The sequence below is a fragment of the Coloeus monedula genome (assembly GCF_965178545.1).
Source record: "Coloeus monedula genome assembly, chromosome: 13".
Lineage (NCBI taxonomy): Eukaryota > Metazoa > Chordata > Aves > Passeriformes > Corvidae > Coloeus > Coloeus monedula.
Genome location: NC_138793.1, coordinates 11,817,725 through 11,832,423, shown reverse-complemented (window position 1 = coordinate 11,832,423; position 14,699 = coordinate 11,817,725). Strand labels below are relative to the sequence as shown.

Here is a 14,699-nt window from a genome sequence, read left to right as displayed (position 1 = left end):
CCTGGAGGCTGTTTAAATAAGCCCTCATGGTTCAGCCAGAGGCTGAAGATACAACAGAAATGTCTCCTGTTAGATGGCATAGCTGCTCTGTCAGCTTCAGGGCTCCTCCTGTGTTGTTTGAGTGGTCTTTGTGTCAAAATTAGATTTTTCTAACTTGATTAGTGATTGCTCAGGTTTTAGAAGAAGTCAATAATTAAAAATTGTGTTTTAGGTATGTTTTAATGGTGTGATCATAGTGTTACATTTTCCCTGTTGTCTTGTGTTAAAAATAAACTCTTTAATGACAGAAATACTGAGGTATTAAAGAAAACAAATGAAAGAGATCTACTATATTTGTTTAGTTGGGTTTTTTTTTTTTGTTAAGAAAGTTTTTAGTATTTTATACAGACAGGTATATCTGTCAGACTGCAGAAATTCAGATCTGGAAATCAATTTCTGATGTAGCTGTGGACTTTACTAAAGGATTTGGAACTTTATGCTGTTGTACTGTTACCTCGAAAGTAGTTCTAGGGCAGGCAAAGCCAGGCTCTTCTTAGGGCTTCACAGCAAAAGAATAAGAGACAGTGTGAGTAAACTGCATCAAAGAAAATTCCAGCTGGGTGAAAAGGAAAAAATAAAATCACAATGAGAAATTAGCTAAGCACCTGAACAGGCTTCCAGAGGTGATATGGAATCTCCATCCCTGGAGATGCTCAGATTTCAAGTAGAGAAGGCCATGAGTGGCCTGATGTAACTTGAAAGTTAGTCCTGCTTTGAACAGTCTTTGGATTAGAGACCTCCAAATTTTTTTTCCACGCTACATGATTCTCTGTTTCTTTCTGCAGAGGACTGAAGTGGCATTGTATTAACTGGGCACTTGTTGCATAAGTCTTGATTTTTCTGCTTCTAAAAAGAATTGTTGAGTTGTGAGTCATTAGTGCCAGAGAAGGAATAACGATACAGGCTTTCAGTAGATGTTTGATCTTACTCCTTTCTGCATTTCTTGTGATCTGGGTGATTTAATAACAGATTGACGTACAATTATTTCCCCGCCTCCCCTAGGGACGACCGTCAGGTGATGCTTTTATCCAAATGAAATCTGCTGACAAAGCCTTTATGGTGGCTCAAAAATGTCACAAAAAAATGATGAAGGACCGTTATGTGGAAGTATTCCAGTGTTCAGGAGAGGAGATGAACTTTGTTTTAATGGGTGGCACTTTAAATCGTAGTGGCTTATCCCCACCGCCATGTAAGTTACCATGTAAGTCTCCAATTCTTCTGCTCTCTGCTGCTAAAGGCTGATATGTGGTAGGTGCTGAAGCTTTGTGGCCTTTCACCTTTTGACTCGGGTTTTGCCATGATTAATAATCATCCGTGTACATGCTAAGATTGGAATTGTTCCCTTTGGGCAATAATGGGACTGATCAGAGGCATTTTTATTGTATTTTCGGTGGTGAGTAGAGGGCAGCAAGGCCTTGCCAGTGAAATTGTTGCACACTTTGCTTTTTATGGGTGTACTGTTCTTCTGAGCTCTGCAGTAGACTTGCCTGTAGTGAAACCTACTTGGAATGAGAGGCATTTTTAAAATGGGGTGAAGTTCTGTATTCTAGCTGCCGATGAGTGCTCTTGCTATCTTGCCTCAGAGCATTGAGAAGGTACTCTTTGGGCTTATTTTTGAAGGAAAACACCCACTGGAATTATATACTAACCAACCATAGAGTGGGGAAGTTGGATGTATTTTCATTTTTTTATTTTAAGATTACAGTGAACCTTACTGAGGAACTATAATGGAACTTTACTGTACTGTTCTAATTAGTCTCACTACCAAATCACAAAGCAGATACTGATATGTATTTGCAAAATAGTAAAAAGCTGCCAAATATAGTATATAAAACCAATCTGACTGCACACCAAGCCAAGTTTAATGTTCCTGTACAAATTAGGTATTTGTTCATCAAAATGCATCAGACTAGTGATCTTTTCTCCCTTCCATTTGCTATATCCTAAAAATACTTTTTGAAGTCGCAGGAAGCTTATATATGAAGTCTCATGGTCAACAGTTATGGATGCCCATGTGTAGCTACTATTACAGTACTTTTGTCCCACAGAGTACAACTTCTGTTAGAAAAAACACAAGGGTGTGTTGGTGTGCACGCCTGCTTTCTCTATGCACATGGCTTTATGCTTTCTTTTAATAACTCTGAAGTTCCCTACTTTCCATTTACATATAGACAAGGCTGCTCAGCTCTAGGAGTTATGAACTTTTGGGAATTACTCATTCCAAATGCCCCAGTTGTCATTCATGGCAAGGTAGCAAAGGTCTCCAGGGAAGAAGCTAGAGAGCAGTCTTTGCTCAAGTGTTCATCATTCATGCCCAAGTTTTAATCACATTGCTGTAGGAGAGGAATTATTCATCTGAGAGTTCTTCATTCTGATTGCTTTTTGGCGCTGTGTCCTGGTTTGGTTTTAGGTCTTTCTCCACCAGCTTATGCAGCTTTCCAAACAGCAGCTGTGATCCCAGCAGAGGCAGCAGCGCTTTACCAGCCACAAGCCCTCTTGCCAACCACCAGGACGCCCCAGGCCTCCACAGCTGCTCCTCCAACTGTTACCTACTACCCAGCCCAGGCTGCTCAGCTTTACATGAATTACACAGCTTACTATCCCAGGTAACCCCGAGATTTCACTGCTTCTCTTAACCTCTCATCCCAGTGCAGTAGGTGACTGTGTGGTCACCTGTGAATGGCTCTTAAATTTGTACTTCTGGTGTAGGTAGTCCTGGGAACTTGATATTCAGCAGCAGAGGCAGAAACCATTTTAACTGTTTCTCTGTTGCCTTGTAATGGGATTCATCTCCTCTGTAGGCTCTGCTTGAATCTCATAACGTTGGCCTAATATTTAACAGGGGTTTTTTGACACTGGGACAATGTCATCAAGGCAGTTCTATTCTTGGCCAAAAGAGAAGCTGTGTCATTTCATTCCTCTACCCTCATGTCTTAGTTTGTTCTTTTACTTACAGTACTGTTTTCATACTGAAAGACTCCTCATAGGTGTATACTAGGTTTAATTTTGTATATCAGTGAGACCAAAGAACATTTTTACATGTGAAAGCAAAGCAGCTCTCCACCTTTTCCCTTCCCACAGATGGTATCTGGATGAGTCACTGAAGTCTGGTACATGAGTTGTGGGGAAATAGCTTGTTCACGGATAGTTCCTAGGCTTGTTACACTTGCTGGCTTGACTATCTGGTAATTTGCTAGATGGGCCGTGACTAGAGATGGAGATGCTAATTACTCACTATTTTGTGGCTCAAAAATGCCGGGTTTGGGTGTTTGCCTCCATTTCATACTATGACACACCCTTCTCCTTTATTTCTTTTTTTTATTAATGATCTTAAAACAAGTCATCTGCAGCTACTTTTTTCTACTCCCCTGTGAAATAACAAATGCCATTCCTTATGTCTTTAGCAACAAATGTTAGCTATTTTCCTTAACTTCACTTCTTTAAAAATAGATTGAGATGCTTCCGAGAAATTAAGAAAGTCCACAAAACCATCCACATCAGGGCTGTTTGTTTTTCTGTGGGATTTGGGTTTATTTTCAAATCTAAATTTTCAGTTTCATCTTTGCCTGTTCTGAGTAGTAGAACCAGTTACTGGTTTTCATAACAATTTTGCTTCCTCTTTCTCTTTCAGTCCTCCAGTATCTCCTACCACGGTGGGGTACATTGCAGCTCCTCCAGGAGCTGTGGCTGCTGCTGCCACTGCAACCCACACTCCGATCCTGCCCCAGCCTGGAGCCTTAGTCCGGATGCAGGGCTTGCCATATAACACAGGAATGAAGGAGATACTCAGTTTCTTCCAGGGGTACCAGGTTAGTATGCAGTACCTCTCCTAGAGATATTTGGACCTCTGGGAATTGATCAGTGGAGATCAAACTGAGCAAGTGAGTGCTTTTGGAAATTGCCAAACAAGTGTGCAAGCTGCATGTTGTATATTTAACTGGCAGACTGAAGTGTAGCACACGATTTGCCTTGCTTCTTATTAAACAAACAAATCCTACTTTGGAAGTAGTGATTTGGTGTCTGGGTTTGGGGTTTGAGATTGAAGACCTCAGAGCCCCATTGTGAATGGGGCTGCAAAGGGCCTGGCACAGGAAAGTGGGGGCTGCCAAAAGTTTTCAGTCGTGGCCACTTGGTGGTGGAAGCCTTTTGGTAGGGTCAGTGTTTGACCTTCAACACTTACAGTTTGCAGATTTGTAGTACAGAGAGCTGTGAGCTGGGTGTGGTGACTTGGAAAGGGAGAGAGACAGATGTCTCAGTCAAACACTGTTTGAAGTGCTAATTTATTTTGGTTACACGAAAGAATATCTTTCATTAAAGCTGTATTACATTGCAAACTAAAGGAAATCTGTATTATCCAAGCTGTCTATATTGATAGCAAATATACTATAGGTAACTTCAGTCTGTATGGACTGATGGAATGCTCTCAAGTGTGTGAACAGAAACTTACCTTCTTGATAAGTTTAAAAAAAAAAGACACCATCCAGAAACATAATTTTCCAGCAGCACTTATTTGAATTCATGGAATGGCTCTTTCCATGTCTTCTGCCTTTTGTCTCAGAGGATATTGTATCTATATCCCTGTTTTGTCATAACATGTTTGTTAAAAGGAAAGATAATTGAATATGGTGTATTCTGGTGAGTATTTAACTCCTGTGGGTAACACCACTTACACAGCTACCAACTCTGCCCTTTTGGGTACTGCTTGGAAGCCCTGACCTAAAATCCTCTTTGTGGCTCTCAAACCACTGCAAGTGATTTGTGTTAAAAGGCAACGGTTTTTGCATGTTTGTCCTTCAACATTCTGTAAGTTGGATAACAGTGATATTGCTAGAGTTAATAGGAAACATTCAGGCATGGTATGTTTTCTTTTTTCATTTCTTTTTTTTTTACCTTAAGATTCTTAAAAGACAATGAGCTTTAATTTGCTGAGCCAGATGTCTGGTTGTAAATGAATGTAGACTGAGAACAGATGCTTAAATGTGTATGTTCCAAGTTTTGAGTCTTTGAAAGATGCAGTGCCCTATCTTTTGTGTCTTTTTTGAATGTTACATTTATGTTTTGAAAGCAGTTTTGCATACTCAGTTTTTCAGTGGAAAAAGATCGTCACATAAAAAGTGTGGTGAATTTTGACAAACAGGGCTTTTCTTCCACAGATATTTCCAGAATTCAAACCAAGTTCAGTTATTTGTGGCTTTCATGATGTCCAGACAAGTAATAATCATTCATCCTATTGTTTAGCCATCGATATTTTGCCTTTTAGTTGTTTTCTACTGATGGGGGTTTTTGATGACTAGATGGTGGATATATTAACGCCTTAGGGTGGGAAGCTTATTTGCTAAATTGAAATTCAGCTAGAAGTGTAATTGCACCTTTGAAAAATGTGGCCTGAACCACTCTGTGCATTGAACAAGTCAGTGACAATCTCAAGCATCTCTACCTTTCACTAAATCTTCAGTTTAGTGAATCTGGACTTCGTGTCTGGTGCTCAGTTTGCCCTTTTCCTCGTTCCTGCATTTGGAGAGCAGTTCCTGGTGTTTGTATTGCATAATTAAATGGTTAGATGAACAGAAATTTTGCCACAAGGTGAAAACTATATTCTGCTGCTGCAACCTCCTGTCATCATCAGTTACTGTTATTGAATTGGTCACTTCTTTGATTTCTTTAGAAGATGTTGTCCAAATGAGATCGGGTTCAAAATCTTATAAAGGAACCAAGGAATTCTTTTGAATTGTTCTTGGAATCCCACATGTGGTAATGCTAGTTTTATACTCATTCATTCCTTTAGGGGAAAAAGAGATGGTGACTTACTGTAATGGGACAATATAACATCTCTGGAGCAATAACTAATCTTTTTTTTCTTTTTTTCTCCCCTTTCCTCACATTGTTTTTTCATTTTCTGCTGCTGCCCAAGGATTTATTGCACAATGCTTCTGCTCGTTCATAAAGTGAGCCCTTAATAATCATCAGTGGTTTGGGCATGGTTTTAATCTCTGTATGACTAATTGATGTTGGTATTCAATGGACTTCAGTGTTGGTATTATGGGAACCAGATCGGGATGCTGAGATTGAAGGGTGATTTTTGTCTTTCTGTGTCCTTGTCTGAAAGGAACAGGGTTTAAATTTTAGTTCTTGCTTTATTCTCCTCTGGTTTTTTCCTTCAGGCTTCATGGGCTGTGTATATTGCATGTGTGCACATGTTGCTACTTAAGTGAAAGCACTTTTCGTACCAGACCTGCCTCTTAAGAGATAGACTTTGCCTACCATGGGCTTCAACAAGCTGGTCTCAACATCAGTACATGCTTCTAAAAACAAATAATTTAAAAGTCTGCAGATCAGCATTTTGATTTTCATTTAGTTTTATTACCATTAGCCTCTTGTTTAGTGTTTCAGCAGCTCGATTTCTTCTTGTAGTTCTGTTTTCTTGTTTTTATTGGTGAAAATTCCTTCCAGCTTGCATGTATTTATTGTAACTTGGATTAAACAATTGAAAACTTGGTAAGAATTTTAATAGTAAATCAGGGAGATGGTAATTTTCCCCATCACCTTTCTGTATAATATTGTAGTGTACTGTAATCCTCAAAAGAGCTAGTATTAGTACTCTGTTTCAGTAATTTGCATTAAACTGCTTTTTAGTTGTACTGTAAAGCAGTAGGGCCATTGATTTGAGTCCAATATTAAAGGATTACTAAAAAAACAACAATAAAACCCAAGCCAACTAAAACCACGCTGAAAAAACAACAAACCCCAAAATAACCAAAACAACAACAAAACCCTCACTGTGCAATTTACCAGCTGCTCAGCAGATCCTGGTCTCTGGGCATTATGAAGTAAGGGATCCATGGACGGGATTATGAGGAGACTCTTCAGGAGTTCAGAAAAATAACTCATATTTTATGTCATATGGGGGTAAAGTTTGAGGAAGAAGTGGTGCAAATATAGTAATAAAATACAGTAATAAAATAAAACTCATCAGTGTTATTTTAGGCCATCACTGTACAGTTGTAGAAGCAGTGAGAGAACTCTAGTAAATAGTGAATGAACAAGAGTAGTAGTAGGGTAGTAGTTTGATGGATTAATGTGAAGTTGGTGCATAGCAGAACAAGATTTTTCACTAAAGTATTTTTATTTTTCTTTATTTAGTGGCTAAATACTTAATGGGTTTTACTATTTATCTGCTAAATGAATCAATGAGAAATATTTCAGTCTCCAAATACTGACTCTTTTGGGGTTGGGGGTTTTTTGTTTTGTTTTGTTTTTTTGGTTTTGTTGTTGTTGTTTGATTTGTTTTGTTTGTTTGTTTGGGGGTTTTTTTTTGGGGGGGGGGGTTGTTGGTGTGGGGGTTTAAAAAATTTTTTTTATGAGAATGCAAATAGTGACAGAGTTGGTATCATGACAAGAACTGTTAGGTTAGTGTAAAAGCAGATGCAGTTTAGCTGTGCCCATAGTCTTAGCTGACCAAAAACTAGTTCACAGCTGTTGTCTTGGCTAGGATTCAGCTTGCATTTAGTAGTACTTGCCCAGTTTCTTGGAGGTTGGCATGGTGTGCAGTGAACTCACGCCTGCCAAAAAGACCCTGTGGATTAGTTCTTAGAAAGCAGACTTGCTATTTAGGTAGATTGTGTGTAGTTATAGTAGTTAAAAAAAAGCAAACTAGAAGATTACTAAGATTTAGGGGCCATGGTCACCATCTGAACTTTTTTTAAAGCCCCTTGAATTTCCTGAAAAAGCTAGGATGGAAATGTAGGGACTTCTTTTTGGGTGTCCATGTGTCTACACAAGAAAAGCTTAAAATAAATAGTGTTCTTTAAACCTGTACTGGGCTTAAGTGTCCTCTGTCTGTAGCTATAAAGAGTTTATGCAGTATATTAATCCTCCAAGGCTTCAGAGACCCAGAATTTAAGGCTTGCTGTTGGAGGGGAGGAGGGTGACTTGTGCTTAAAACAGTAATAAGAAAGTGAAGGGAGGTGGATGGATGGCTGAATTCCAAGGGCATTAACGACATTTCTCTCTTCTATCAGGACAGCAGACTTCATTGTTACTGACTTTTTAGGGATTAGGGGATTTTTTCTCTGAAATGCATGCTTAAACAAAGAAGTATTCTCTATTTCCTTTGGGTTCCTTTTGAAATCTGATTCTTTGTAGTCTGAGAGGGGGATACCCCATCATCTGTTTGCCAATCCTAGGCATTGCACCTTCTCAATAGGGAAGGGAAAGGGGATGTGGTAGAGGAAGAATTCCCACATACTGGTATTGGAAGTCATGTGGCAATACAGACACTGTTACGTGCTCACCCCCACACTCAGAATAGAGCATGCTTCTTGTTTTGCTTTATTCCTAAATTTATCTCCCACCTGGAAATGTTGCCCCTGTGGAGAAAGCATCTGTGAGACTGGGAGCAATATATTAGTGGTTACAGTTTCTGTCTGTTGCCTCCCACGCTTGAAGCAAGAGACTGAAGTTGCACCCTCTGTATTTTTGGGAACAGGCATTACTTGTTTCAGTCTCTTGATACACAGAACATTGAGGTGGTATCTCTTCCACAGAGCTTTCAGATGCTGTGGGTGTTTGTATTGGTAGTCTTATGGTACAATTGATATACTTTTAGGGGCAAAGCCAGTTTAGGGTATTTCTCCTGATTCTTGTGCTAAAGGTTGCAGTTACCTACCATTAAATCTGATTCTGTGTTCCAGACTTAGTCCAGCTAGGCTTTTTTCCAGAGTCTCAGAGTTTCCTTTGGGGACCATTCTGCTGTAAAGTTTATGGGTAGTTTGGGCTAGAATTGTAGCTGCCATCCTGAACTGACCATTTTGCCTATGATATTTCCCTTTTCTTTTCTTTGCTCCTGTTTTTTCCCAGTTGGAGTGTGTCTAAATATACTTTCCAGTTTTAATGCTGTTTGGTTTTTTTTAGCAGTGGGTTATTTTCTCTAGATTGCTTTGTATGTGCTGTTTTTAGACTGAGCTTTGAATGTTCACTGTAGGAACTGCAAAAATGAAATGGAAATCAATTACTTTCTGGTTAGTGACCTGGTTAAATCTGTGCACAGTCTGTGAGGGGAAGACAGTCCCATATTTCTCTTAGTAAGAGAAGAAGAAAGAAATAAAATAGCTTGAAGAAAAAGAAAATTCAAGGAGAAAGTATAGTATACTATGTCTTTATTAACCAGTTTACCCTTGGTTTGGTCCTGTGTGATTGGATGTTTGTGTTTTGTTCTTATGGGTTCTGAAATGCAGACAGAATCAGAAGGATTCACAATCATGTAGGGTAGTTTTCATTTCATTTGAAGAATTTACTGTTCTACAGCTTGTTTTAATTGAGTGCAGTCTCTTACTTATCCTTGTGATTAGAAGCTACTTTTATTTCTAGGTCTTTTGATGAATTTATTTTCTTCTTTCTTTTTCACTTTCTTTAGATCTTTGTCTAAGCTCTGACAACTTTGACATTTCTGTGCAGGATATTTTTCCAATTTTTATGTTTTCCACATTGTTTATTGCACTTTAAGTGTAACCTTTGAAATACTGTCCCTTACAAGAGTAAGACTGTAGAACTTTGCCTACTGTACATCTACTGATAATCTAAAGTATGTACTATCTTGAGACATTCCTTCCAAAGAGTAAACTTACATTTTGTAGGTTTGTTTCAAGGGCAGGTCTGGGAACTGATAAATCTAATATTTGCACGGTCTGGTTGCCCTGGCAGAGACTATCTAGAAAATACTTCTTATATTTGTCTTTTACTTAATGGCATGGGTTTAGATGTGAAGGTGGCTAGAATTCAGTAGTAAAATTCTGGGGGGTTCTTTTCTTTTATGTTCTCTGGGCTCTTGGTTATTGTTTTCCGTGGAAGGTGTATCCTGTGATGGTTGGTATTTTTCTTTTCAACTTCCCTTTGGATGGATACATGTCCTGTATGCCCAAATATAATACCCTTTTCTCCCTAAGCTGGCAGGAGACTTTTTGTATGATAGAAATATCGAAGGAAAGGCAGCATAGGACATCTACATTGTGTGCATTTGGCAATCATCTAAAGTGTTAGTGCAAAACCATTAGTGGTAGTCCATCTGGGGGGAAACAGGAAACTCTTCTTGCCACTGAAAAGATATTCTACAACTCAGGTTGTGATAAACACTCTTGTCTTCTGGATTATAGGAGCCACTCAAGTAGTGTTTGCAGCATGGGTAAGAATGCTTGGTCCCTTTCCAGGATATGTGCTTTGGAAAGGTTATGTGCTAAGAACAATGTTTCGTATTCCCCAAGATGTATTTTCTGACTATATATGTCATATTTGTACCAAGCCAATAGTATGAGTGATTACTGTTCAGATTCAGGATCTCAAATAATTCTTAGATCTGATTCGCATGTGAGGTTTTTGTTCTAATTTGTTGGTGTGCCTGTTATGTACAGTCACTATTTTTATTTTAATATACTACTTCTACAAATCTATCATGATGCAGTTACACTGTGTAGTTTATTTCTTTTTCCAGTGTAGAAATATACTATACTACCAAAAATGCTACTTTACCTTGTCAATGCCAGGGCATTGATTTTCTTTTATTACATTGGTGTAGTCTATGTAGTACAAGTATTATCTGCAGCTCAAGTGTTTGTCACTCTGCCCTAGAGAAGCTGCAGCGTATTTCCATGAGTGCATAAAATATCTGAATGAGATCCATACGATTATTCTAATTCCCCATTTCAGTGTGCAGGCTGGAAGAGGCTCATCTGTCGCAGTGAGAGCCATTACTGGGTACATGATTGTGCTTATGAAAACTTAAAAGTTTGGTTACCTGGTGCTGCCATCTCATGAGTAGAAGGGACAAAGGAGCACTTCATGGTCTATTTCCCTTCCTTGATAAGGAACAGTTCAAATAGTTCAGAATATTCCCTACAAGCATTTACTTTATTTCTACAACCAGTAATACAATTGATGTATTTTTTTATCTTGCATAAAAATAGTTTCTGTCCAATTCAGTGTCTCCTGCCAGTTATTATAGCTGATGCTCTTAATTGTGGTTGCAAATGATGGTCTGTGTGGCTTGCTGTGCCAGACTGTTCCTTCTCTTGCTGACTGTCCCATGTCACACTTGTACTGTAGTATGCACCAGATGACTACAATGGCCTAATTCAGCTGAGCGATCAAGCCAGGAGTGTGTTACAAGCACCGAAAGAGTGGGTCTGTTTGTAACTCTTTGTAACTTCTGAAGAAGGTAAGATGTGACTGGAGAGCCTCGGTCTCCAGAGGTGAATGGGAAGGGAAAAAAGGGCTTGGTGATACAGAGATCTCTGCTTGAGGCTTTTACCCCCTTAGTAGCTTGCATTGGGATCCTGGTGTTAGTCTTTCTGCTTCAAAAATCAACTAACCTAAGGAAATGGGCCAGCTGTGATCCGTAGCTGATGGGGCAGCAGTGGTGGAGGTAGTGTGATTGCCTGGTTCTGCTCAGATGGTGTGTTAAACTTCCAGAAGACTTTGTTAGTGCTTGTTTCTCATGTGAACCTTTCAGCCCAATATTTTTCTTTTAGTAGAGTGGTAGATGATTTTTTCCCCCGATATTGCTAGAAAGCACACACAAATGTGTGTGCAAAAGCCCCCAGACCACCGGCTTTGTCTTTTCTGTACCATATGACTGGATAGAGATTAATATCTCTCTTTCTTGATCTCCCTAATGCAATGTGAGCTATTACATTATTTTTTTCAGAAGAGTTTTTTGGGTATAGTCAATTTCTAACGCAACTAACTAGATTTGCTAACAGTAAACTTCCCTGCCTTTCTGGCACTAACAGATAATTCTTAGAGAAATTTTGTTATGGCCTATGTGGAGTAAATGATGCCACAGTACTACTGTATTCCATTCAGAATGCTACTGATTAGTTAGTACTTTTTTTTTCCTTAAGGAAAAAAACAGAACAATCTTTCAGTTTTAAAATGGCAATCAAATACTGTTCCTTGAGAGAATTACTTTCACAGACAAATGTACCATCAAGTCAGTTGTTTTCAAATGAGTTGTTTTCTCATGTTGGATCTGTTGGGAGCAGACAGACTGCATGGTCTGGTGATTAAGTGAAAAACCAGATCAGCAATAGATTTCTACTAAGTATGATATGGAAACAGTCTTTGGGTAATTCATGGAGTAGCTCAATCTGAGTTCTAAGTGGTACAAAGTAGTATTATACAGGTACCACTCTTTTAGAACAAAAAAAAAATCCAGAAAAAAGATTTGTATTAATCTGAATCTAATTTTAAAACACACATGTACATACATAAAATCTATTTCTCTCCCGAAATATCTATAAATAAGAACTGAAACCCAGTATGTCTTAAAGTGAAACTGAAGGGGTTCATTTAACTCTTTTAATCATGTTGCTTGAAGAATGTGTAGACTTCTCTGCTGACTTTCTATGCAACTTTTATAACATGAATTTCCAGATCCCTACATTGGTATTACACCAATACTGCTATTCAAACTATGTTTTAAAACTCTCCTCTGTGCTCAGAAATCTAACTGTGCTCCATGTGTGTTTTTAGCTGACTCTGAGCTGGACTGATGGTAAATGAGTTCCCATATGGATTAACAGCAAAGAGCTGGTTTAGAGCAGAGCATCTTTTAACTCAGATTTGCAGCTCAACCCAAGTTAGGTACAGCTTTCTCTTTGAGAGAGTGTTACTCTGAAATAAACCAAGATTGCTTCCAAACTTGAAGTGGGCTTTAAACATGATGGGTTTTTTTCTGTTTCTGGATATCTTTCTGCATGCTATTTCTTGACTAACATTAGTTCTCTGAGAAGAAATGATAGAAAGTTTGTATTAACTGCCTTACGCATGCTTTTGGTTTCCAAAGTGTGCTGTTGCTTATATTTTAAGAATATTTTTACTGCCTGCTCAGTGTTTGGGTGAGTGAAGCTCTGGCATGTACTTGCTTTATTTTCATATGTTTGAATGTCAAGCTGATATATGATATGATATATGAATGAAATGCTATTGGTAATAAATGGGAAGTCTGCTATTTCTTGTAGTATACCAGGCACACAAAAATTCTACAGAAATGAAATGCTTAAATATTTTAACCTCTTATAAACTCAAGAGGACATATGTCACATGAACATAACTTGAATTGGGTTAGTATTCATAAAACTGGTTGGTTTTCCAGCATAGCTTTGTTTGACACTGTTTTCTCAAAAAAACTAACCTTGTATGCTGAGCTTTTGATCCTTCAGTCTCTGGTTTTGAAACTTCATTGAGATTCATTTCTATCCAACAAACAGGAGTTCCAAACTTAGCTTGGAAGAATTTCCTGCATCTTATGGAAAATGGATGGGGTACAATAGGGCTGACAGGGATGTCTGCTTTGAACTCAGCAATTTGGAACTGCCTTTTAAGACTTCATGAAAGCAAATGCCCTCCAAAGTAAATCAACTGCAATGACTGAATAATCTCATCTACTAACCTGCTTTTTCCTAGCCTTGTTAAAATTACAATAAATATTTATTTAATTCAGTTGGATTGCACCAAATTTTACTTAATTTTCTGGAAAATCTTCTTAGCACTGTATACCTGTGTTAAGTTCAGCTCATTCTCCCAACACAAAACTCATACAGCTCTTTTATTTTTTGCATGTGTGTTGGGGGTTTTTTAAACTTTGTGTGTCAGTACTGACATGCCTTAATAGCCTTTGTCACTTGGCCAGTAGTCCACATAGTACAAGAATTATTAATGCCTGGATTTCTTGCTCCATTCACCTCCTATTAACACCTAACTTTCTCGTCTTATCAACCTTTAATCTCAATTGCTTCTCTAGCAAAATTTTTGCATGGAATTATGTCTATATCACTGTATTCAGCACACCAGCAGAATAAGAGCTGCTGCTGTTTGCCAAGCTAAAAACTGAATTTCCTTTAATCATTGATTCCTTCTCATTCTTAATATCTAGAATATTTTTGCCAAGGACACAGGAGTGGAGTGAACCAGATGCACTAAAAAATGCCCCAGCATTAAAAACTGCATTTCCAGGTGTTGTCTGTGGTCTTAATAATTTTTTTCTTTTGTCTTCTTGTACCACTGCAGCTCCAAGCAGATTCCATCCTCATGCTTTACAACTTTAGTGGCCAGCCCAGTGGTGAGGCATTGGTGACTTTCCCAAGCCTGGATCTAGCTAAGAAAGCAGTGGCTGAGAAAAACGGAAAGCTCCTGGGAAGCCGCTGTGTACAATTGTACCTGGTCTAACTCAGCACTCTCTGGAGGATGAGGAAAGGATGTTGCACTCAACACCGTGCCTTTTGCAAAATAAGAAGTCTTCCCTTGCCACCCAGGCAGCAACAAATGTGCCTTTTCAGCATAACATGTTGGAATGCAGAGTGGTGCATGTCCTGTGTTTAATTTGAAAAATGGCGTATCCTATGCCAAAGATAAAGTGAAACCAAAAATGATGCAGTTAATTTACTTAATTTCTAATGTACCTGTGTAAAAAGAAGCAAACCCGCTCCTGGCATGTAGTTAATTCTGAAGACAGTCCAATAGCACTTCAGCTACCACAGCCATGGGCAAAACTTACTCAGTAGCATTTGAAGTGGAAAGCGATGCTTGAGTCGTTCAGATTCTTCTCTGTTTAGTTTTTGAGAGTTTACACTTGACAAAGTGTCTCATTCTTGTAGAGTTTAAATGTCTTT

The 14,699-nt window shown here is 38.6% G+C and overlaps 1 protein-coding gene across 1 annotated transcript in view; it reads left to right on the top strand.

Annotated features, from left to right (window-relative positions):
- Positions 1–14,236, top strand: part of ESRP2 (epithelial splicing regulatory protein 2) — a 58,462-nt gene extending 44,226 nt beyond the window's left edge. The window contains exons 19-23 of the mRNA XM_082289843.1: positions 1,042–1,240; positions 2,450–2,645; positions 3,671–3,848; positions 11,134–11,245; positions 14,098–14,236. Of these exons, the coding sequence (XP_082145969.1) occupies positions 1,042–1,240; positions 2,450–2,645; positions 3,671–3,848; positions 11,134–11,223 (663 nt within the window). The 3' untranslated portion in view covers positions 11,224–11,245; positions 14,098–14,236. The remainder of the gene's footprint in view (positions 1–1,041; positions 1,241–2,449; positions 2,646–3,670; positions 3,849–11,133; positions 11,246–14,097) is intronic.
- Positions 14,237–14,699: the final 463 nt, after the last annotated feature.